Source organism: Falco cherrug, chromosome 3 (genome assembly GCF_023634085.1).
Source record: "Falco cherrug isolate bFalChe1 chromosome 3, bFalChe1.pri, whole genome shotgun sequence".
NCBI classification, from domain to species: Eukaryota; Metazoa; Chordata; class Aves; order Falconiformes; family Falconidae; genus Falco; species Falco cherrug.
Window position 1 is genome coordinate 61,682,136 of NC_073699.1, and position 21,992 is coordinate 61,704,127.

At 42.6% G+C, this 21,992-nt stretch overlaps 1 protein-coding gene across 2 annotated transcripts in view; it reads left to right on the forward strand.

The window, feature by feature from the left end:
- The first annotated feature begins 2,403 nt into the window (after positions 1–2,403).
- The window catches only part of RALBP1 (ralA binding protein 1), a 34,718-nt gene continuing 15,129 nt past the window's right edge, over positions 2,404–21,992 (forward strand). The window contains exons 1-2 of one of the 2 annotated variants that reach the window (XM_055706250.1): positions 2,404–2,569; positions 20,493–20,786. In XM_055706250.1, the coding sequence (XP_055562225.1) occupies positions 20,543–20,786 (244 nt within the window). In that variant the 5' untranslated portion in view covers positions 2,404–2,569; positions 20,493–20,542. Of the gene's footprint in view, positions 2,570–20,492; positions 20,787–21,992 lie in introns of those variants that run through there. The other variant, XM_014287497.3, reaches the window with a different exon arrangement.

Genomic DNA, 21,992 nt, shown 5'->3' on the forward strand with positions numbered 1-21,992 from the left:
AGTTATTCTTTCTCTAAAAGTAGAGAAAATTTTGTGTGTTGCTTTGTTTTTTGGTTTTGTTTTTCTGTTTGGTTGGTTTTCCCCACAGGCACTTGTTGCTTGTAAATTTCAGAAGCCTTGCCACCTTGCAGAAAGAGTGAGCACAATGGCCACAACATGACATTGCTTTCCTGTCATTGCTTTTAGTACATTCAATGGATTTCACATCTAGTACTTAAGAAATAAAAGAAGACCTGCTTATACCTTCAATAACGTATCTATGGTCTCTTCAGTATGGCTACTTCGATACCTGGCTCCCAAACTCCCAGACTGGCTGGTCTGGCTTGATGTTTGCTGGCAATCCCACGCTTACACGCACACCCGCACAACATGTACATGCTCCGCTGTCTCCAGCCACAGGCACCCGAGACACACAGGTCCCTGTGACTTGTGGTCCCCTCCCCAGTAGCTGGCACTTAAACCTCCATGCGCACAGCACAGGCACCCCCTCACCCAGGGGAAGAGTTTAATGAGAAAACAGGACAGACTGTGCGTGATGAGGTTACCCGCAGGGCTTGGCCAGACAAGTGTGCTGACTGGCCACCTGTTTACAGCTGAGCAGCCCCTTTTATTTTCTTATCCTTTTTCTCCATCTTTGCTCCTCCCCAGACAACTGTGATCCCTCCCTTTCCCTGCTTTTAGTCTTTCTGCTACAAATCCTGTAATGAGTGCTGTGCCACCCCAAAATGCTCTTCCTCTATATCCTGTAGGCAGGAACCCCCATAACATACAAGGATGGGTGCCATGGGACAGCCTTGGGAAGGGCTCATTTCCCTGGGTACCATATTGGGGTTCCCCCACCCACCATTGTGCCACTAGTAATTGGCATCCTCAGCACTGCACACAATCACTTGTTTGTCTTCAAAAACTGGGAGAAGATTCATTCCGGGTTCGTTAGCTGATGGGCCCATTGTGCATGAACTTGTGTTGGCAGTGTCCTCTGATAGTACTTATTCTTCAGAGCTAAGAGCCTCCCGAGGCTGTCGCTTCAAGTGGAGATCCTCTCAGGCAATCATCTCAAATTACTACGGGATGTTACTGAAGTAACCTTTCTTCTTTTGCCAGAATTAACACAGCCTTTGTAGCACAAAAAAAAAAAACCACCCACCCTAACACATTAGCTGCAATGTTAAGTTAAATAAACCAGTAAGCCCTTGCTGTTAAACTGTTTTTTCTGGAGGGGAGGAGGTAAATTGGAAGTTGCGTAATATGTTGTGGAGACAATACCTCTGTGCTCCCAACACTAATCGGAGTGTTTACAACCCTCCCTTTTGTATTTTCTACTGAATAGCACAAATTCCTGTGGGGGACCTTTTACATTACCACAGGAGGTTGCACAAAGAGCCCAATTGACAGGGACTAAGCAGCACTGAATCTCAAGTGAATAAATGAAGCAGGTGGCACGCTGCCACAGTATTAATGCGCCCAGTATCCCAGGGATTATGTTTGAGGCTGTGGGAATGAATCGGTCTGCTTCTTACTGAAACAAACCGCCTTGTTGATGAGGAATCCTGAAAAAGATTCAAATTATGCAGGTGCTTAACATAACAGAAATCTGCATTGCAAGAGACAAAGAATACAAAATTCCTTTTGACATCACTGTAAACAGGATGTGCGCTGAGATGGAGATGGGTTTCTTGGCACAGGTCGCCTGAAGTCGCATCCAGAGTGTTTCTCCATTTTCTTGTATTCCAGAGTGGCAGAGACGGCGGGTAACGGTGCAAGGTCAGGTTCGTTATGCAAGATGAAGCCGAAGTCGGCGGCTGCTCCTGTGTGAGCTGCAAAACGTGCAAGTCGGTAGCTGCCTCATTCGGAAGGCAGGCCAGATGCAGACACCCGTGGAGCTGGGTCAGCCCCGGTACCGGTGTTAGCGGCTTCCGATGTGCTGCCGACTTCGCCTCGTTGCAGATTTTCTCTCCCAAGGGGTTTGGCCGCCACGCCGGGAGCTGGCTGGCTGAGGCCGAAGGGGCGCCTGGCGCCGGGGTCCTCTCAGGCGGCTCCCGGCCGGGGCCCGGCGCCCGCCAGCTCTCCTCACGGCCGGGCCGCCTGCCTGCGCGCCTGCCTCCCTCCCGCCGGCCGGCCGGCAGAGCCGACCTCGGGCCTGGGGGCAGCGGGGCAGCCACGGACGCCCCCGGCCAGCCCCCCCCCCCGCGGCGCGCCTGTCGTTGGCGGTCGCAGTGGGGCGGCCGGAGGGGCCCGGCCGCCGGCTCCCCCGGGGGAACTACAGCGCCCGTCGAGCCCCGCGCGCCGGCCGGGCCCCGCCCCCGCCGCCCTCAGGGCGCTGCGCAGGCGCAGCGCGCCGCTCCCCGGGGGGCCATTGGCGCACGCGCCTCCCGTCCCACAGGCCCTGCCCCCGCCCCGCCCCGCCCCGCCCCGCGGAGCCAGGCGGCGGCGCCTGCGCGGTGCCGAGCTCGTGCCGCTCCCCGGCCGTCCTTGCGAGCCGGGCGGCGGAGGCGGAATGGGGAGCGAGGCGGGGCCCCGCGCGTGAGGCCGAGGAGGAGCCGCTGCGCCGGCGAGCGGGACCCCGGCGGTGAGTGCCCGCGGTGCGCGGCCCGCGGCCGGGCCCTGCCGCTCCGGCTCGAGGGGGCGCGGAAGCCGCTTCCGGGCGGGCGGGGGTGGGGGTAACGTGTGGCGGGGGGCCACCCCCGCCCCCAGGCGCGGCTGCCGGGTGGGGGAGGGGCGGCCCGGAGGCTGGGGGAGGAGCCGTCGTGGGTACCGCCCCCTTCCCCCCCGGCAGCCGCCCCGGCCGGCCCGGGCCGCCACCGTCCCCCGCGGCGTGACCCGCTCGCCCTCCCCCTGCGGGATCGGCCCTCCCCGGCGGGGCGGGGCGGGCGGCCTCGGCCGGCCGGGGGGGACAGGTGCCGCGGCGGGGACAGGCCGCGCGTCCCGGCGGCGAGTGCCCCGTCGGGCTGCCGAGGAGGGGCCCGGCGCTTCGCTTGCCGGCCTGGCCGCCCTCCTGCCCTTCGGGGTAGCGCCGGGCGCCTCGCTTAAGGCTTCCTGCAGCGTCCGCGCGCTCGGAGCCGTGCGGGGCCGCTGCAGCTCGGGCACGGAGCGGAGGTCGGCGGGGCCGTGGGGCAGCTGGCGGCGGGGTTGGTTTTGGCAGGGGAGAGGCCGCGTTCGTTCGTTCATTTACCTTCGCCTAGAGGTCACATACCAAACCCCAGACAACTCCGACTGCCGCTGTCATTTTCCTGCATCTAGTACGTTTAACAGGTTCTAAGGATGCTGTGTTGTCTACCGAATTACGTTGTTCAGAAACCATACGTTACCATACGTCGTATGTCAGTGTGTGACGTCTGAGTAAAAAAGCAGATCTTACGTCCAAGTGCTTATGTATTTTAGAACAAATGACAAAAAATATGCAGGCAGTCCACGCGGATAGTATGAAAGTATCAGCTCACAGGAGTGGTGTCATTTGAATTCCCCCATGCCCCAGTGTCCCTGAGGTTAATGGCCATCCTTAATGAGGAATAATAATAAAAAATAATAGACTAAGACCCTTTTTACCAGTTACATAAACCAGATGGATTTGTGTAAGTCTTTTGTTCCAGCACAGCAAAACAGCTGTAATTACGGTTTTATTCGTATTTCTCTGGAAAGCACTTACCATGCATGTTCAGCGTTGCTATCGTACACTTGTTCAAGGGTGATGTTAAGGCTCTCTTGGACGTGATGCAGGACTGTAATGGGTGTGATTTTCTTAGCAAGCTTAAAGAAAAATGGCAGAGAGTTCCCTTAGATTTGGGGTTTGATGTCATTTGAGGTGTTGCGTACAGCTTCTGATGAATGATGCCTTCTGGTGGCTTCTTCAGTTCGTTTTGGTACAGTCCATCTATAGTATAGTTATACAGTCAGTGTGATACATACTTATCAGGGGTTTTTGTCTGCAGAGAAGTAAAACAGAAATTAAAAAAGCTTCCAAACTGTTGTGGTTTTGACTGCTTGCTACTTCTAAGCGTTTGAAATCTACTACCCGTCCCTACTGTAAAGTTCTAAGTAGCTGGGCTGGGTCAAAACCAAGTTGTTTACTATGGTGAAGCAGGGAGCTTTACATTCCCTGTTCTAGGGATCGCATTTCTAACTTCAAGAAAATAAGTTGTGTTCTTTAGTCTTCCCATATCTGAAATAGAAATAGCTGCCTCAAAACTGTAATACTCCAGGAGCAACTTGGGCATTATTCTGTCTTGGTGAAGGTGCATTCAGGGGTGGGAGGGCATGTTTTGTATTTTGGTTAGGGTGGTTTTTTTTCCCCCCCAAAAAAAGTAAGGCTTTGACAAGTGAAACCCCTGGTGTGATGGTTATACAGGGAGAAAGTTTATTTTCTTGTTCTGTAGGGTAGCGTATTTCCATTTCTGTATGTGCATGTCTTTAATGGACTGTATTGTCTTGGTATTGCAATATAGCGTTCTTGCTTCAGAGCTGCATGGCTTAATTCTATAGATGGACTTAAAGCAAAACTGATGTGCATAGGCACCATATATAACACTCTGAGGTTCTGATCTCAGCTGTACCCTTTAGGCACTTCCCTAATGTGTTTTAGCTATATTTTGTTACAGAAAGATTTTAATATTTTCAGAGTAAACACTGCTGTTTCTTACAAGCTGTTTTTGGACTAATGTGGAAGATGCTGCTGTTTAGCAATAAATACCAACAAATGAAAATCTGCTTTCCTTCTGTAAAGCTTGGTGTCATGTAGCTGCCCTCAAAACGCCAAAATAAAGCCTCATGTGACATTTGTCTTCAGTTTATTGTATCTCTAGTATAAGCTACTAAGCTTTTCTCTGAACTAAAGCATCTGATTATTTTGTATCAGTGAATGATTCACTACCCTTAAACTAGTCATGCTTTGCCATATGCCTGCTCCATATTTTCACCTAAAGCATTCATCAGCTTTCTGCTGTTCAGCTGAGCCTCATGGATCATAGTTTTCAAAATGTTGCTCAAAAAAATAAAAAAATCAAATGAGCCCCTAGTTGGGCTGGAAATAGCCTGTGGGAGGCTGTATCCCCAGACACGGTGGTGTCTAGAGGTGATTGCTGTCCAGGTAATGGTTAGTTCTTCTGCCTGCCATGGCTGAAACCGGAAAGTCAAGGATGCGGGTTGATTTTAGAAAAAGGAAAGGTATGACTCCTTTCCTGTCCATACTTACCCTTCCCTTTCCAGCCATCCCTCACCTTTCGGGCGTGACATCAGGGTATACAAACTTGGTTGAAGCTGTGAAGGTGTAGTAGGGTGAAAGAGCCTTTGATGTTAGTGGCAGCAACAGCAAGCCTTTGTCTCTGAAGCTGAATTACAGTAGGGATTCGGTGCTCCCCACTTCCAGTTTTTCTTTAGGCTGCAGTAGAAAGCGAGGGATGACTGCTTACTTGGAGCAGCTGGGTGGGTGGGGAGGGATAAATATATAGTTGCCTGAGTAATGAGTGGTGATCCAGTAAGTAGGCTCACACAACACTTAGCTGAAATATGTTAAGAGATTACAGTTTAGGAAGAAATATTTTATTTAGGTTTCATCAGTAAATTGCTGTGACAATTTTGAACTAGCAGGGCAGAATCTGTGAAAAAGATAAATACAAAGTACAGTGGCTTCAGCGGATAAAGTAGTTTATTAGGAAGATAAAAAACAATGTTAATACCTAAACAATATATGTCTGACCAAAAATATTTGGGAAGTGTAACTGGGGTACTTAGTGTTTTTTATTACTAGTTGTGTGCTGAAAAAGCAGAAGGCATCTTTTTTTCCTTGTCTAATCTATGAATTCCAAGTATGTATGGGAGACTGAGATGTACCGAATCTAAAACATGAGATCACAGTATTTAGGAGCAATCAGTTCACTACCTACAAGTGATGTTTCCTTTGGTAAGTAAATAAGACATATGTAAATAGAGAACACAGTTCGGTATTTTTTTATTGTGTAGCTTCTGTAATGCTACGTAAACAGAAGTACAGGTAATGAACATGTCCCAGTTTCTTCCAGAAGCTGCTCAGCATACCATCCTGACTAAAAAATAGCAACTAATTATTTCATAAACACATATTTTTATATTATTAAATAAATAAATAAGTGCTCACCAGCTGCTAAAACAATAATAATGTAAAACTGAGAAAGTATAGTGAGCTGTTTAATAGCACGAATCAATGTGGTATGTAGCCCACTTTAAAAAAAGAATTAATGGAGAAAATTTAATGTTTGGCTTTAAATATCAAATTTAGTATTGTCTTTTGTGTGCAGAATTAAATTGTGCAATTGTTCTGTTATAATAATAACTGAAGTGTGTGATGTAAGTCACTTCATCCTCATAGGTATGCCCTTCATTGTTAATAGTTTGTCACCTGTCCATTTGTTTTAAGTGCTGGGAAGATATGTAGAAATACAAACCTTAAGCAATCAATAAAAGTATAACATTTCTTTCAAAGAAGGTTTATGATCCTTGGTGTTACAATTTAACCTTGTAGGCAGTTTTTGGCTTGCCTCCATCTGGGCTGCCATCTTTCCTGGAGGAAGCAGAGAATGGCTGAACCATTCTTGCCAGCTACAGCCCAACACAAAGCACAGCGCTGGGGAGCACCTTGTGTAAGTGTGCAGAGATGCACCGTTTTAGCTTCTGGGGGTTACACTTTTTTGTAGGAGTAGATGTTGCCCTCCACTTCAGTGCAATGGAAGGGGCAGCTTTGCAACTAGTAGGAGCAGATTTCTCATTTCCACACAGCCTCCTTTATTCTCCTTCTTGCTCACAAGGAACTGAGCTTTTTTAGACTGGCTGTTTTGGTCTCCGGAGGCACACAAGGGAAGGTATGAGCGATGGCTGCTTGCGTGAGGTGGGAAGGGGCCAAATGGCTGCAGTAGAGGAAAACTGAGGAGGAAGAGCTCAGTGGTGAGGTTTGACATTCCAAATCAAAATGCAAGTTTGGACCAAACTGGAAATTATTTTCAGAAAAATAAATCTAGTTTCAAGTTGGTTGTTTTGTTTGTTTGCTATCAGTGAATAACGTTGCCCAAGTATTCATATAGTTACGTATAGATAATATGTGTTTTTGTGTCTTTTTTGCCCTCTGTAGTATGAAAATTCCCCGTTTCTGTGATCTAGCTTAAGTCAGCACATGAAGTTTACTTCCTGTTTTAAAGTTTCAGTGGGATCCTTAGGCTTTTGTGTTATGAGTAACTGAGCCTCACGCTGGAGAACAAACATCTGGCAGAAAGGAACTCTTGGGACTGAACATAGATCTCTGGTGCTACCAGAGCTTGAGCTGGATACATGGTTTTTAAAAAACACAATGTACGACGATAATACTGTTAACCTGACACTTGTGGAAAAAGAGCTATCACAGTTACAAAAAATGCAGCTTCTCTTTTTCGCAGAAAATTGAGTAAGAATTCTGCAAGGATATCACTTCTCTTTAAAACCATACCTAACTTTTTGAAATGGGAGTTATACCTAAGACTTAGAAGCTAAATTTTAATGTGTTTTCTATAATGGCTTTTTTGAAATTTAACATTTAACTTACCCTGGTAACAAGGCTTATTGCTACTTCAACATTTCTAGATTGTCCAGGTGTGTTTTTTAACTATAAGCGTCACCAGTCAAGGTGCAGAAATTTTTTTGGATGTTGCAGTGAAAATAAATTTTCGCTGATTTTTATGAGCATGAATTACATTGAATACTAAATGTAAATTCTAATGCTAAACATGCCAGCAATTAAACTCTCTCATTTCATGGTATTAGTAGTGTTTTTCTATCATGTTAGTATGGGAGTCCATAATTCTTGGTCATTGTTTTCCTCTGTCCACACTGCTTTCACATACTTAATGTTAAGTGTATTAATTTGATGTTGCCTGATGTAAGATAATTAAATTGGCGTATATTTTACCATATTTGTAATAATCTAGCTCCAGTAGATTTTAATATTGTGACTCAAATGCTGTATAAAAATATAATGCTAATCTGTACAAAGCCTTAAATACTTGTATTTTTTAAATTTGATTTGAGAAAAAGTATCACCTCACAACTTCCTCTTAATTTTCAGTTGTTGTGTCTTCAATGGAAGCTGTTCTTTTAAGGTAGCCTAAAGAGTTTTTCATATTTGATGGGATTCTTTTAATTGATTGGACTAAAAATGTAAGAGCTTGGGAGGAAGAAACACCACACCACCACCACCACCAAAAAAGCCCGAACAAAGAAAAACCAAAACCCAAACCAAACAAAAAAAAACCAAAACCAACAGCGAACCCAAAACTGATTTGATAGTTACCCAGAAACTCCTTGGATTATTTTAGTCTAGTGGGTTTAGCTTTTCCTGTTCTTTAGATGTTATAATCCTCACAAATTCTCTAAGTTTTCTTTGTGCTGGCCACTGGCAAGCTAATCTTAGATGTGGAGATCTTTCACAAGTCATGCTTCTGAAACTTTAATCATGAAATTTGGGGTTGCAGTTCTCCAAAAATTATACAACTCATACCACTGGTGATCAGGCGTAGTTTTATCAGTCATGTTTTGGAAAGGATTTTAAAAGTTGTTGGAGGAAATGAAATGCAGCTTTCCAGCTGAAAGAGGAAGTGATAAATATATGGAGTTCTGTCTTTGTTGTCTGGATGGTTCAGTAATGTAACTGACATACAACGATGGAGATTGAAATCCAAGTTCCTAGAAAAAGATAACTAAGAACTAATTTTCTGGCAAAGACTATCACAAACATGTCTTGGAATATGCCAAAATCTGTATACTCTACCAAAAAACAATGGAGAAGTTGCATTGGCTGTTACCTGCAGTGCTGCTTCAATTTTATGATATTTTACCTATTTATGATAAAACTGGCTTTCAGTTTTCTGTTGTGTTTGGCTTCTTTTGGTTGCTAGTTCTTTATAAATCTTTTTGTGAGTAAGTTTTTAATAGGCTATTTCAGCCCAACTTTGAAGGCATCTAAAAGAATCACAAACATATGTCACAGGAGTTTGCAGTTAGTCTGTGTGATTAGAACAGTTAGTTGCGGATGCGTATTTTCGAGGGGTAATTACATTTGGTGTTTTTTAGTACTTAAGAGCAAGAATTTCACAACTCTGAAAAATGTTTTATACTGACAGAGGCAGTTTTGTGTTTTTTGTGGGGGAGGACAATGGCTTATGTATACTGGGGCTTCCGTTAAACTATGTACACTAATTTTATTTAAAGCGGCGTGATTTTTCTTGTGTAGACTAGGCTACACAGCAGATTTGGGAATGACAGTCAGAATTTGTTTGTTCCTGTCCTGTCAGATGCTGAGTTTTTTCAGTAGCTGTGAGGCATATGTATTTTTAGTGTCTATTTTTGTTATTATTGAATTCATTTTTATTGTATTTGGCAAGTAAATTGAAAACAGCAATCAGTATGTATTTCCTAAGGTGTGCTTGTTTTTATGATACTCTGAAGCCATAGGATTGCCAAAAATTACTGTGGTGGGTGCTGCAGACTGAGCTGAAGCTTGTTTTAGAAAATCTATGTGAATTTAATTTAAAATCCTAAGGTTGTTTATACTTTTTTTCCAGAAAGCTGGTATTTCATGTAAGTTTTCTTGTAAGGCTGTTTGGCTGTGTAAATTGGCTTAGAAGACAAATATTGTGAATTTTCGGGTCCTGTTGTTGTTTCAGTAATTGGTGATTTAACTCATCAGTTTTCCCCATAGCTGCCTCTGGCCTTTGCTGGCTCTGGAGACAGATTTCTGCTTCCCAGCCTTTTGCTGCAGAGACCAGCTGCTGCCCCAAGACGAGTGGTGCCACACCTTGCCTTGAATGTATTTGTGAATGTTTTCAGTGTTCACATGCATGACATTTTGCAACATCTCAGCCCTGGAGGTGGTGATGTTAATCATAATTAATAATCTACTGAGCTTATAAATATTTAAATTTACTTTCCCTTTGGGTATTGCATGAGTCTGGGGCAGAGGAGAAAAACAGAACTTGTTAATCCCAACTTTATGCATGGTACTGAAAAAAAACACCCTAAAAATTTAGAAATTTGCAGAAGGGCTAAATACTTCATGCAGTCTTGATGAAGGGTTGCCATTGGCATTGACGGGAATATGTCTGAAAGGAGGAGATTATATAGTTGTCTTGTACCATGGTAAAAAAAAAGACAGGAAAAGAAAAAGATAACTTTCTTCTATGTAGCATGAGTTTGACAGACATCAGCATCCATTCCATCAGGTAGCACTGCTGTAGTTGTAACATGGATCAATAAAACCATTATCTTGTTGGCATGGCTCAAAACAGATCTTCAAATGAAGTAACCTACATCAGAAAAAAATCTTTTGGTAGGTAAAACTGCATCTACAATTAAGCTTTCCTAAAAGCTGCTATGCTGGGAGCATGACAACATTATACTCCTATCCATTACAGTTAAGTTGGGAAAACATTTGCATGCAACCCAATCTCCAGTTGATTTTACTCAATATGGGCCTAATAAAACAACTGGTGAAGGCATAAGGGGAGACTTTCCTTCTACTTAGGCTGCGAGGTCAATACTGCTACCTAATACTGCTGGTATTAGCTTGATAATATACAGGACTCTTTAAGCCAAAAACTAAGGTGCTGCAGATAGACGTCGTTATTAAATAATCACTAAAAATAATCAGAGAAGCTGTTACATAAACTGTTTTTCTAGATGTCTTTGCTTTTCCTTCTCTTACTGAGATACTATCTTTTAGATTGGATGTAGAAAAATTGCTTCTTCACTAAATTGGCTGAATTGTGCTCGTCATTTTATTCACAGATTTTTCAAACAGCATTGAAGTTCATTTATGGAATTCATAATCCTTTAACTGGGAGGTCAGTATGAACAGTCTAGTTTACCTTACTAAAGGCAAAGAATATTCAATTCTAAGGCTTCATCATTCCCAGAAATAAGCATTTTCTGAAAATACATTGCCACACAAACTTTTAAGAGTTAACACTGTGAAAATTAAGTTTCTTGTGCTTTACATTTAATTTTTGCCACCATGTATTGAACACAGATGATGAGATCTATAATTTATAGGCTGTCACTTGAACTGACAACTCTCTAACATAAGAAGGAACTAAGAACAAACAGCGTCGCTTGGATCTTTTCATAGTGTGATATGTCACAGATGATCAGTTTCCATGTATGATTTTTGTTTCATATTTAAAACCCTGCATGTTCCAACGTAACACAGGCAAATCATATCCAACTTTTAGTGAATATTAAACAGAATTATGGTGGCTGAGATAAAACTCATTCTACTGTAATGGATTAGAAAGCGACACTGTCAGGGTTCAGCATGCAGTACTTCGTGTGACACATGTGCTTTTTGTCACTTCCTCCATGTATTAAGCAGGTGTACGGAGCTGACAAAGTGTAGCAGGCTTCGGCCGTACTGCACTTGGTGTGCTAATAGGTGGTGGCAAGTGGCTTTTAAAGGACAAACCAACAGACACAAGTTAAGCCATGTTTGTAGGGGGGGGGGCATACCCGTTCTGGTTGCATTGTAATTGGCATGGTTAAGAAAGATAATGCGTGGCATTGGCGTCTGCCTATACATGTCAGCTGGGTATGTTCCCAAGATTTCCATAGAGATTTAACTTTACCTGCTGGCAGGAGCATCACGATGTATTACTGCATCTCTGCTGCTGCTGTTGTTTTTGCCAGGTGATATATTGCTGTTACAGAAATGCCCAGTGTGTTATATTACGCGTTTCTGGTGTATAGACATGTCCAAAATCTGTTACCAGTGCTAAATCCAAAGCAAAGCGTCTTTAATGTTTTTTGTTTACCCTTGTTGTTTCTAGTATTTTAGCATGGACTAGGTAATGCACTCTTAAAAAAAACCAACAAAAAAAAACCCAAAACCCACAACTAGGCTATATATAGCCTTAGATTTTTTTTTTTAATTGGGTAGTGGAACTGAATGTGCAAAGTTCTGGCCTCTGGAAAACTGGATTCTGTTGTCTGTCATGCGATCTGTTGTGGTTAGTCTGTAGATGCTCTTGAAAGAATAGTAGAAATGCTTAAAACTCCAGTAAAAAATTTGATGCCAAATCCATTGGCTCATCTTCTGCTTCATTTTGCTTTTTTTCACTCTGATGATTAGCACTTGGTTTTTTTATCAGCAATTTTAGTACATTCAGCTCCACTGATCACAGTTTTTTGGTATTTTAACTGACTCCACTAAATGGACAGCTGTTCTCAAGATGGCTTGAGGTCAGCTACTGGAGTGGAACTGAACTATGTCATAATTGAAATCTCTAATAAGGGTAAATCGTCATTAAATAATCCAGCCCAGGAACTGATAAAGTATAAAAATTAGCCTTAATTCACTAGATCCCATCAGTTGTTGTACAACTTGCTGCAGACCTTTGCTGACTAGGGATTAGACAGCTTTTTCAAAGTGTGTAAAACTTGTATATAGTCCTGAGGCAAACAAAACCAGAGGTGATGCTATGTTTATAGCAGTTGCTGAAAAAGTAAACTGCAGATCTTTTATTGCATTTTCCTCCCTTCCTCTGTTAAGTGGTAAAACTTTCTGTTTTATAACCATCAGTGCTGGCACAAGCGGGAGTTTGGAGAGGTGGACAGGAGAAAAGGGATAGGGGTTGGGAATAATTCTAAGGCCAATCCAGGCAATAGGGCATATTATATATACTGTACAATGTAGTGTTTTTCAGAAGTATAGGAGGGTTTGACAGATTTGCAGGACATTTTGTAGTATTCGATTCAGCTCTCAATAGTTCAGCCCTTATCAAAAGTGATCACATTTTCATTTGGGCTGAAAAGTTGCGTTTCTTAGGCTGGGATTAAAATATTTAATCAAAAAACACTAGCCCAATTGTTCAAACTGTTTCTGAGAATTTAGCTATCAGGGAAGAATTGCCTGTTCTCTGTAATAAAAAAATATTTTGGTAATCAGGCAAGCCTTTGTAATACTCTTCGTAATTTAGAGGGAAAACCTAAACTTGGCTGGAGAAGACCTCCTGGGTTTCCTTGCTTATGTGTGGACTGTAATTTTCAGAAGCCTTAATTGGAAGTTAACATAGGAGAAATAAAGGTGGCAAGGGAAACCTGGGAAACAGTGAGCAGCCAAAAGGTGAGGTTAGATGAGGAACTGGGTTTGGAGAAGAGGAATGGTGAAACTGAACTTGCGGGGGCCTAAGTGCTGAACACCTGCATGGTGGGGAGGAGGTTGTGAGAAAGATGATGATGGTGGAGGAACTGGACTGCAGGAGAGGGGAATGAAGAAACTAATGGAGAGGGACTGAACCTGGGGAGTGGTGGGGCTAGACCACGGAATGGGAAACTAGCGTACCAGGCTTGAGTATGGTATTGGAGGAGTTGGTATTGGGTTACTTTGTGGTCACAAGACCATAGGAACCAGGAACAGCATTCATAGGGTGTAAGACTGGAGGGCCCCAAACAGTGGACCAGCACTTTCTCCAGAAGTGTGAAGAATGAGGAATTATTCCCTGGGCGGGCAGTAACAGTTGTGATGCAGGTAGCTGATTAGTCAAGATAATCCTGCAAGAGTCTGTCCTGGTTACAGTGCCCGTCTGCTTCATGATGCAGAGTCCAGACATTCTGCTTATTCCTTCAGAAACATGCAGTGTCCAGCAATTAAACAGCAGTCTCTCCAGCTGTTAGCTGGCCAGTTGTTTCCAAGAATGCCTTTTATATATATCTGTTTGTGATCGTAATATAATGCACTGCTTTGAAACTGCTTCCATGGCAGTTAATTCAGCCAGGGAAAGACATGTGGCAGGAGTTGCTGAGGTACACCTGAAGCATGGGAATGGGTGTGGGATTCACATGTGGCATGGTTTGTGTAACTTGGTATGCAGCTTTCGTTGTTACCTGTAACAAAGATTTGTGCCAAGGCTTTTCTCCTAGACTGCCTGCTTTAGCTTGCTCTGGAGCAGACAGCAAGATGTAAACTGTCACAGCATGCCTCACCAGCGAAGCAGGATGTTACAGCTAAACAGGCAGTGTGATAGCACAGCCAGCGCAGGAGGTAGAGTCTTGGGACCAGGGCTTTTCCTGTGCGATTATGGTTGGTCTCTTTTCAGGTGTGCTCTCTCTGGAGCAAAGCACTTAACTCTCCCCCAGGGGATCCGAGTTTTGTTTTCCTCAGGATGTCTGTTGGAGACAACCTGTGAATTGCATCCATCTTTCGTTTTCCCCAAGATGTCTGTTGGAAACAGCCTGTGAATTGCATCCTGATAGAGCTCCACAGAATTTGTAGACTGGAGACTGATCCTGTTCCCCTGAAGTGAACCAAACTGGAAAGCATATGCTACCACATACCTGGAGATTCTATCTTCATGTGATTATGAGACTTAATCATAATGTGATTGGAAAGCTTGTTTCTGATATTTCTAAAATGCTAGGGTATTATTTAATTATTTATTTTAAGGTTGGCTGTCCCCTGAATGGATTAATGAAGAGCAGGAATGCCCTCAGTAATAGGGAATAACCTGGATACTGCTACATACTCTGAATGGGAGCTGGCTCCTCCAACAGTCCACTCAGATTTGGATGTGGTCTATAGCTGTCTGCTGAGAGCTAAGGGTAGTTTTGTGTATTTGTATAGCACTACTTCTGAGCTGGTATGGACTCTCAGAGCAGAACTTGAAATACTTTGGATGGTGCTGTAACTGCAGCAGACTTTATCCACCTACAGGTAAATGGGAAAACACACAAACCTGTTTGTTACTTTTATAGTGCTGGCATTATCTTTGAAAAATGTGCAGCTTGCTCCTATGTGACTTCAGTTGTGTGATTACACACTCTCCCTTAAAGTAAATTTTCTAACATTCTGATAGCGTCACATATCCTGTGAGGTAATCTTAGGTTTAGGAGCTGAATGCTGCTAAGCAATTTGTATTTTATTCTCTATCCAAAATAATCTTGTGAAGGCCATTCCTGAGGCTTTAGTTCTTGCCAGTATGAAGAGTGCGTAACTCACAAGGGAGTTACTTAATACTGTGTTTATGAGATGACTTATGAAATTTTAAACTTGCTTTACCTGTCTACATGAAGCATTTCCCTTTTCTTTCCCCTTTCATGGCTTTGTTGCCTTATTAAAGGGCACTGTTTATGTACCTGGGTACTGCTTGTTAAATAAAATAGATGGCCTCTAATGTAATTTTGCTATTTGACTGAATGGCAACATTTCAGTCTAAGAAGTGTTTGAAGGCAGTGTTTTGTATTAAGCTTTTCAGTATGTTGTAAAAAATGCAATGGTCTGAGCAAGATACAGAACTGAGACATGTCTCAGACATTGTGCAGTCTTGGTAAATAACTTGTGTCAAACTCTGTGTCCTCATCTCCAAGTCATTTTTTTCAACCATCTCAGCAGCTGTATGGGTACCACTCACAGTTTCTGAAGTGCTTTGACATGCTTAGACCGTAAGTGGTAGTTTTTATTCTTTCCTCTTATGGTTGATTACTTTCCGAAATGGAACTATGCTTGTTACTAGGATAATTTTTGTCCAAAAGCGGTGTGCCTCATTTCTTCAGGTAGTATCAGTTTCTTCACATATATCCAAATCTGTAGGACTCGGGGCCTATGATGACGAGGCAGGGCTGTGTTAGCAGCCTTGCTGTGTTACTGAGTAGTTGGGATAGAACAGGTTCTGGTAGCTGAGGGAGCAGCCCCACTCTGCCTTCATCCTTTGATTACTGACTTCTTGGGACTATTTTCAATGTTTTTTAATTTTCACACATTTTCAGAGTGTGTCTGTGGCAAAACGGAATAACCGGTGGACACCCACCATGCTTCAGATGTGGTCTTGCATAATACTTTGTTGCAGAAGAATTCCCTGTGCCTTTCATTCCGCCCAACAGCTTTACAAAATAACATCTGTGCTTGCAATCACCTGCTCCAATTTGCTTCTGCTGTTGCAATTGGTTACAAGGCACAAAGTCACAATACAGACTCAGTGCAAAACAGAAATAATGGAGCCTTCTGTACCGAATGAAAGAGCTCTGAGTTTGGTCTTTTAGGCTGTGCCTCTCTTTTAATGTGTTCGTGCCGACTTAGATGACACACTGTAATAAGTGAAATCTATTAAAGCTGGCTGCAGCATGTCACTGTCTTCACTTTTCTATGTTGTTTCCAAACCTCAGCTGTTTAATATTATTTTTTACTTACTAGACATGTAGCTCAGCTGATTTTTTTTAGGAAAGAGTTCAGTTACTTTCAAAAACGAGGCTTGGAAAAACACATTGTTTTGCCCATGCCGGCGTCTTCCTCTCCCCAATCCACATTCCTGTGCTTGAAAGATGGTGACATGATGGCGGGAGGTTTTGTGTTAAGGACATGCCTTCTCCTCTCCATGTTTAAAATCTCTTTTAATTTAGTCTTTCCTTGGGGGATAGAGGAAAGGTGACAATTCCACACATGTTCAGTGAAGGCTGTTTATTTCTGACACTCAGTTATTCTGAAGGTTTGACTCCACGTTGAGCAGGAAGATGGTTCAAGAAACTGCATTTTGGGAGTACTGAAAAGAATGGCTAGGCCTGAGGAGGTGCTTGAACTGCGAGCAGCTCTCTGACACTGTCATGTAACAGTGTTCATGGCTCCTGTGGAAGAGAAATCAAGTGAACAAGAGCTGGTGGGAGTCGAGGAGCTTGCTGTTGGTAGTGAGGTAAGGAAGATGACTTCTTGTGAGAGTCTTGAGGGAGAGACTGAGAATCTGTGGGAGACACGGGGACAAGGTGAGAAGGTGAGGTAGATAGTCATGAGGAAACAAAAAACTGCAGCAGAGGAGAACATCCGGGAAGAAACAGGAACTGATAACTAATCAGGTAGAAGAAACAGAGGAAGAAGAGGGAGAACTTTATCTGAAGGAAGCACTGTGCAGCAGGAGACTAGGAACCAGGTGAATAAAGAACAAGGAGAGGGGAAGGTGGGAGACTGAGCTTGGGTCACAGGGACCAACACAGATGAACATGTTGTGTGTGGTATGCTGAGGGTGAAAAAGATATCAATCAAGACAGGAACCATGGGAGTACTGACACTGGGTGGTAAAGAAATCAAAACTTGAAGTTACGGGGGAAAATACTAAGAAAGAAGTGAAATCTGGGGAGATGAAGCTGTGCATACAGTATCACAAAACAGAGCTGCCCAAAGAGGGAGGCGGCACTCCTGTCATCATGGTTCTTCCACTCCTCTGCTCTCCATCTTTAGTGCTTATTGGGCTCTTCCATGAGCCAACTCAGCAGCAGAAGCTTGTTGGAGCAGCTAGCAAATTGAATCATCTCACAAAGGGGTCTTGGGAGAGCAAACTACTGGAATTGGTGGGTGGGGGATGTTAATGGGAGGGAGTAGTATGACCTTCCCCATGTGGCAGTAGTGAGTTGTTGAATCTCCTGGCAGATGAGAACCACATAGGTGAAAAGCAATTTGAAGCAAGGAGCCTGCTGCAGAGGCAGGACTGAAGCAATAACAGACTGGGAAGAAAGGGTCAAGTCCGAGAGGGAGAAGTTGGCAGACAATCAGCTGAGAGGATCCATGTTTTTTTCAGTCTCGCCAGTTACTGTTGTCAGCAAAAAATCTGTTAAGAGCCAGAGGAAAGATGCAGATTTGTACGGCAACAGTACATTAACAACCATTAGTAAAAGTGGAAGAGGTTTTTGTGGTAGGCCTAAAGGCTCTGATTCTGCTGATAAGTCTGGATATAATTTGAGCATTGTGAAATTTCTTCCTTACTTAAAGGCCTAGGAAATTACACATATAGGAAAGTAATGCTTTCTCAAAGCGGTAAAATAAAAAACATGAAACCTAAGTACAGTCTTAATTTGTCACATTTACAAATATGCGCCACTACCTTTATTTTTAGTCAGTGTCTTTCCTTTAGCCAGAATAAAGAATGAACAGCATGAAAAGACTTCATGAATATTTTGCTTCTCATCATAATTCTGTCTCTTACTGTGTTCTATTCAAATTCTGATCTGAGTAATTGTTAATTTCCATAAGCACTCTGTGAGTGATCTCCTGTAGTGAGGTACTTGGTTTCATACTTACATTAAATTTTCGCTGCGTTTTGCATACAGAGAACTGAAGGATGAGAGTTTTTTTTAAAAAAAAAAATAACCAACCACAAACAAAACAAACCAACGACCCTCCCCAAAACCCACTTAGCTGGATACATTTGTAATTATTAACCTGGCAAAACATAATTCCATATTATGTGTTTCCATATTCTACCAATCTGTAAAGACAGCCCCAGGAGTTGAGTAACACTGCTGAAGAGTGCTGTACAATGTTCGGGCTAAGGCTGGTTTCATCCCAGGAGCTCTGCCAGGTTCCAGAGGCAAAGCATTTGTGTCCTCATTTTCCAGGGTGGCTTTTCTGTGCTTTTGCAATGGCATTGTCTTTTTTCCTCTGTGTGCTTGCCCATCTTGCCCACTGTAGATGTGCACCAATTTGTTGTAGGTGTGGTCTGTCCTGTTAGCTTAAAAAAATTATATGTAATATCTCATTCTATGAATCACTGTCTGTTGTTTAGCAGCTTTTGGTGGGGTGTTTTAGGTTGTTTTTTGGGGTGGGGGAGAGGAATTGGTGGATGCAATGCTGTGTAGGAATTTTACAGATCATTCTCATACTCAGATAAGATGCAATAGCATTTGCCAGGCCAGTCTGTATCATTGTTAATATTGAAAATGCTTATATAGTTGATATTTTTGACCTTTTTTGATATCTGTAAGTCAGACTCTTCAGATACCTGGACATTTCTTCTAAAATCTCTTGTTAGAGCATGCCATGTACTTGTTTAAACACAATGTCAGATTAGCATAGCAGTGGATTATTTGATATAAATTAAAAAATAACAAACCCAACGAGCATGGCAAAAATGAAAATGGCTGTGCCTCATGTTAATGCTGTTCTCTTTTAAAGAGGTTTTCTGCTTTTGCATAAGAAGTCGTAGTCTGGTTTGTATGATGTATCAGGAGTTCCTGCTCAGCCAGTATGTGTTATTTCCCTGAATGAGATTTTATAAAATACCGGGTATTCCTGATTGTTTGCCTAACTTAGCAAAGGGTTGACTGCTTTCTTCTTGGTTGTAATCTGTACATCAGGATTAAATAGCAGGAGTGCCAGAGGTGACTGCAGAGTCCAAAGGCTAGGGCAGAAGCCACAGCTATTATATCTATACTCTTGTCATGACTAAACTACTCACAGAAGTAGGTTTAATAGGGGGGTTGTGTGTGTTCTTACAACATGTTTTAATTCTGGTTTTTTGAGTCCATGGCTACACAGCCACCTTGATCGCTTTGTCTGCAGTGCAGGGCATCTTCCTCCATCTCTCAGCCTTCCTTGTGCTTGCCCTGACACTTGCATGGCTGCACAGAGAGCCAGGCTGTGTGGAACTGACGGGGCTTTAAGAAAAAGCTCTTCTGTTTGTCTTCCAGTAGATCAGTTTCCTTTCAGCAGCAACACAGCAGCACAGATTTCAGTTGGATTAAAGTCAGCATGTAACCATGATTTGACCTGTCATCCGAGTACACCACTGGGTGTGGGAAATAGATTTTTCTTTTTCTAAGGTTTGCTCTTATTTCTGTTTTCCTTTCATCCCTTGAAAGAAGGGCTCATATCTGAGGGTGACCGTTTAGACACAAAGGGCCAAGTTCAGCAAAGTGGACTCCAGTGGTGTGATGTCCCGTACAGCATATCTATCCTGTGGAATTCCGAAGTATGTATGTGCTAGGAAGATCTTTTTTGCTTACAAGTTCCATCACTGAGAATTTATGTGTTGGCTTCCTTCAGCATATAAGCTTTTATTTGGCCCTAACTCTCAAGCAAACAATGTACCAGCATCTGGGTGTGGATGACCTGATAAACCTTCTTCAAATGTGAAGGTGGTGTTGTATACCAAAAAAACTTATTCATTCTTTTTCTACCTTCTTTAATGTGTATTAGCATAATTAGAAGACAGATTTGCTTTAACACTCTCTTCCCCTCCCCCCCCCCCCCCCGCCCCCCCCATTGCAACAGGCTGGGCAAGTTCTTATTTGCATCTATAAAATATGCTTGGGAAAGATGATAATGATCTTTGCTTTAAGTGCAGTGCTCACAAACACTCAGAGCCTCCAGACAAATTTATTTTTATGTCAAAAAAATAGTTAGCTAACTATTTTATAGTAAATGTTACCAATCAGTATGCAAACTGCCTATGAATTTTTTAAGAATTATTTCAAATGTTAAAATATTCTGATACTTAATACATAACTTAATATATTTTAACGTACAAATGGCTAAAATAGCAGCTCCCTTATTATGTTAATATGGCTTAGGAGTTAATGGACAGATTCTGTAAATGCTGAGCCTGATATTACTGTGTCTTGACAAAAGTTGGAGCATTCATTGTGGAAGGTATTGCTGTTTGTGTTTTTGGGACTGGGCTCTAAACAAGGTGTTCTGAAACCCATTGTTTAAAATTGTGTGGGGTTTCTTTTGTTGTTCCCTGCTGCAGGTGTGATGGACAGGTAGCACAAAATTTCACTTTGATATCAGGGAATCAGAATGACTGAGTGCTTCCTGCCTCCCACTAGCAGCCCCAGTGAACACCGTCGAGTAGAACACAGTGGGGGTCTTGCTCGTACTCCCAGCTCTGAAGAAATAAGTCCTACAAAATTCCCTGGATTGTACCGCACCGGTGAGCCTTCACCACCTCATGACAGCTTGCATGAGCCTCCAGATATAGTATCTGATGATGAAAAGGAGCATGGGAAGAAGAAAGGAAAATTTAAGAAGAAAGAAAAAAGAAGTGAGTAGGCAACTTCTCTTATTTCGTGCTTATAATTTCTCTTTCTCTCTTGCTTTCTCTCTCAAAATTTCTTAGTATTCCCAATGGGGTTTTTTAGGCTTGTTTATGTGTGAAGGAAGTTAACTTGTACAAACAGGTTTTGTGCCATACCTGTGTCTCTTCCAGAAACCCCACACCTTAACCAAAAAATTGACTTGTTTTTTATTGCGAAGATACAGGTGCCAAGCAGGTGCCCAGAATTACTCATAAACATGTTTGTTTAAAACCTTTAACGATGCATTGCTAATTGACTGCCACTGTGTTCTTCTAATCTCATTATCTGATCACATTCTAGGTGGAGGTTTTTAAGTGTATTTCCAAATAGATGCTTTTTGAAATTGTAGCTGAGGTGCTATCTAAAACAAAACTCTTAAGTTTGACCTGAATTTTGTACTTTCAAATTTGGAAGAGTTAGTTTCAACAGCTTTAACCTTTTCCCCTTATATCTTCAGTGTTCAGAGTTTGCAGTTGTGTACCATCTCAAGTTTTCATGTGCACACTGCACCATTATTTGCGGAGTAATAAAATCTGTGTCCTTTTTTTGGTCTAGCTTCTCAGTCTACTCTGATGATGCAGTTTCCTCTAGCAGTGCCAAAGTATTGCAGAGTTCAAAAACATGCAAGCCAGCATCGAGATCTGAATTTATTAGAACCGACTAGAGTAAAGGTTAGAGGAGAGTAAAGCTTTGGCTATAGAACCCATCCTTTCTCAGTGTACCAGTGTCCAGAATGGAAGTTTTCATTTGAAAAGTGCACTGTTCCTCCAGATCAACAGAAGATCAATCTTACTTCCTGTCTTTAGATTTGTGCAGAAGATTTTAGAAACATGAGAGTTTTTATTCGATAGAATTTTTCTACATATTCTGAAAGAAAAAAGTACTTGAAAATACTAAGCTGATAGTGAGCACTCTCAGTACCGGAAAGATCCTTACTGTGCAGGTCTCTGAAACCTAAATATCACAGCCCAAATGCTAGTACTTTTTTAACTGACATTGTTTTAGCAAAATGTTGAAATAACGTTCCTCTTTTACAATGACTCTTGTTTTTTGCCTGGAAGCTCTGGGTGCCAGTGTACCCTGGCTTCTTCTTACATGTGAAATTTGGAAGATCAGCACACAGTATTCTGTCAGAATGAATATGGTGACTATTTGTAATGTGCATGCACGTA